The sequence below is a fragment of the Salvia hispanica genome, chromosome 4, assembly GCF_029641045.1.
Source record: "Salvia hispanica isolate PSC_SH4W2 chromosome 4, Shi_PSC_v1, whole genome shotgun sequence".
In the NCBI taxonomy this organism is placed as follows: Eukaryota; Viridiplantae; Streptophyta; class Magnoliopsida; order Lamiales; family Lamiaceae; genus Salvia; species Salvia hispanica.
In genome coordinates, this window is record NC_142695.1 from 40,982,417 (window position 1) to 40,986,003 (window position 3,587).

At 44.0% G+C, this 3,587-nt stretch overlaps 1 protein-coding gene across 1 annotated transcript; it reads left to right on the forward strand.

The window, feature by feature from the left end:
• The first annotated feature begins 2,736 nt into the window (after positions 1-2,736).
• On the forward strand, positions 2,737-3,285 carry LOC148928658 (uncharacterized). The gene has a single exon (XM_089056744.1). It carries the CDS (start codon positions 2,737-2,739, stop codon positions 3,283-3,285), a length of 549 nt encoding a protein of 182 aa, XP_088912870.1.
• Positions 3,286-3,587: the final 302 nt, after the last annotated feature.

Here is a 3,587-nt window from a genome sequence, read left to right on the forward strand (position 1 = left end):
TATCCCTCGTGGCTATGCCACTATTGATTTAATCGAATTCGGATCCTTGTAGAGCCGCAAACTCTACTTGGGTTAGTGTACACCAATGTTAGACCGAGTGCTGGCGTACGGGTCGGCCGGTCTAGTGACCTGGATTGCGGCCGCATTCCTTGTCATGTAGAATGAGGATATGGTAAACGTCTATGAGAAAAATGGTTGCGCGACCGTGATATTTGAGAAAGAAGATATTTTGGTGCCTCGGGTCTTTCTAAAGTTAAAACCCCGACGGACACTTGAAAATGGCATGATAACGACTATATTTGTGATAAAACTGTTTTTGGCAATGAGCCCATTGAGTATGATTATCGTACTCAGCCCTGCATGTGTTTTCCTTATGTGCAGGTTGAGTGGTGACGAGCGGGCGGCGGTGTTGAGTAGAGAATAATAAGATGATCTGTTGGTACTTAAGGTGTCGTTGTGTCCTCATACATAGCCTCACTTCTTTCTTGGTCGCTTCCGCTATGCTATGCTATTTTTATGAAAACTTATGATCTTTTGTTGGGATAAATACTGTTATTTCGTGGGTATATTTTGGGTATAGAACACTTGGAAATATTTTGGAACCTTTGCTACTTTGGAGCATTTATGGTGATAGCCTTTTATTGGATTTATTTGCTAAAGCATTAATTCTTTTCCTATTAAATTGTTCATTAAATGCTTTGGTGAAAATCTCTTTTCAAATGGAACCCTAGCCTATGATCTTTGATGCATTTAAGTCTGTTTAGATAACGATCGCCGCATTTATTATACCCTAGATGGGCGGGTCGTTACAGTTGGTATCAGAGCCTCAGTTCTTTTCGCTCTGGACCCAAGAGTCTTGTTGAATTAAAAATTTGAAAGTTGTATAAATTGATTAATGGATAATCGTCGAAGACTCAACACCGCAACTCGTCTCCGCTCAACCACGATGAATGAGGTAACAAGTATCTCTTGAATATTGATTTGAATTATGAATTATGGGAAGTTGAAGCGAATGGGAGATTGTTGATATATATTTGGAAAAAAATGTGATGATTAGGCTTGCATGTGAACTTGCAAAATGTGATTATGCGAAATAAATGTTGTTATGCAAGTGATTATATATTGGGACTGTTATGAGTTGAACAATAAAACTCTATGACAACTCTATGTGATTGTGATTTTCGTGATATGTGATGAACGACCTTTATGAGAAGGAACTTGAGCATGCCGCTATACATAGTTGTAAGTCGTGCCGTGAATGAAAATTTTGTGATAATATCGAACTTGGAGGCATCAAACGCCGAATACGAGGCGATCGACTTACGAGAATGAATTGCGAAGCGTTGAAACGCGAAAATATATATACATATGCACACCTTTTGGCACGGAAAGAAAATTCCGTTATTTCTTGATATGATATTACCTTCACACCTTCGTCGTTCGACGCATACACATATAAATATATATATCCATCGTACTCTCAGCATCAGTTGAAATCTTATACACTATTGATATTTTCTTCGATCCTTGTTCTGATGCTGAGATTTCTTTTGTAGATGCCTAATCATTATTACGCACCGATGCGCGATCGTTACGCAAAGAACAAGGTTTTCCCTGTTGAAACCTATCAAGAGTTTGAGTGGGATGGGAAGTCCTTTCTCCTAACCTACGTCACCGAATTCTACGATCGTTGGATGGATGCATACGCGTATGGAGGAGTTACCCATCACGCGGGGATCTCGAGATTGATCCACACTCTGCCGAGTCCTTGGAGCGAATGGACTGCCCAAGCTGCATTGCCATATACGTGGTTCAGTCCGCCGGAGTACAAGCCTCGAGGCGATATAATCGGCTTGATTGGAGTGCTACTCCCAGCCATGGCAATTGCGAGGGATGGACCGCCGCTTAGTCCCCCAGCGCACAAGTATCCGCCAGGCCAAGCTCGCCGATGGAGGTATCGTCGCGATAAGGAGCCACATGTTGATCGTGTCCCTAATAGGCCAAGGCTTAAGGCTAACGCGGCTAACCCTTTGATTATCCGTGGAAACGTGGAGGACATGCGTGCGATCACTCCGCCGCCGCCAAATGTTGGTGAATATGGCGAGAATGAGGGACCGGACGAGGAAGGACCCGCTTTGGAAATGGATGAGGATGATGACCCCGAGGAGGATATGAACGACATCGATTAGGATTGATAGTCGTGTGATATTTGTTTTGGCTTCCCCCATGTTTTTGGATTGATTTGCTACCTTATGATTTTTGCTACTCTTTCGTTTTTTCTGCTGCTTTTGATACTAAGACCTCTTTGAGGCGACGTTTTTGATTTATATGCCATGGGGAGATATTATTTTTGATTCAATGGATTGCTTTTCGTACATGGTACAAATTACCTATCACTATGTTAACATGCCATCACATCATGCCTCTTATCGCACCACCATTTTTCAATACCTTATGGCGCCTTGTAATCGCCACTTGAAATTGTACAACTGCTTCTTAAATGCAATTGCCTTGATGATATGGAAACATTGATCTTTGATAACCTTGACGCAACCAATTTTTGGTAACAATGTTGATTGGCACTACTCTTTGCAATCCGTCTACGTGACGAACTTTTGATATCTTGTGCTTGGCCATATACTCTAAAACAAAATTGACCCATGAACCTTGTTATTCAACTATACCACGCGACTATTGTTGGAATCATGGAAATAATTCTTGTGTTGATAAATCAGAATGCCGCCAAGACGCCAAAACCATCAACCGACACCTCCACCTTCAAGCGAGGAGAGTGTGACGCAGTCGATTCCTACACCGCCGCCTCCCCCACCCCCGGTTAATAGGGAAGTAGTGAAGCTGTTCTTGGAACAGAAACCACCCGTGTTCGATGGACTTGGAGAACCGGCCAAAGCCGAATCTTGGATCCGTGCAATAGAACGTATCTTCGCAATCTTGGGATGCAATGATAGGGAACGGATGAGTTGCGTGACTCATCAACTAACCGAGGCAGCCGACTTTTGGTGGGATACAAGAATAAAGACCTTGACACAAGGTCAAGTGGAAGCAATGACGTGGGACGATTTCAAGACCGAGCTATACAACAAGTATGTGCCGAAAAGCTACCGGAAAGCGAAGGCATCCGAATTCAACAATTTGACTCAAGGACGCATGACGGTGACCGAGTATGATCGAGCACTCAACAGCATGACCCGATACGCCCCTGATCAAGTCGACACAGACGAGAAGCTGTTGGACAAGTTCCGTGAGGGACTAGGTCCGAGATAAAGATGTCGTTGGCCAGTCGAGGGAGACTCACATACACTAAAGCTTTAGCACTCGCGTTGGATATTGAGGCAGCAATGCCTAAGGAGAGAGCTAAGGAGATCGCTACTTCATCGTTACCCCCACCGCACTACTCCAGGGAGAAACGGAAGTGGGATGAGCATAGAAATTCGCACGATGGAAAGCGACACCAGTCGAGTCAGCATCGATCCCAGCACGGAGGAGGGCAGCATACGTCCAGCCAGAGAGGAGACTACCGACCTAGGGCACCACAATGCAATGTGTGCTCTAAGTATCATTTCGGA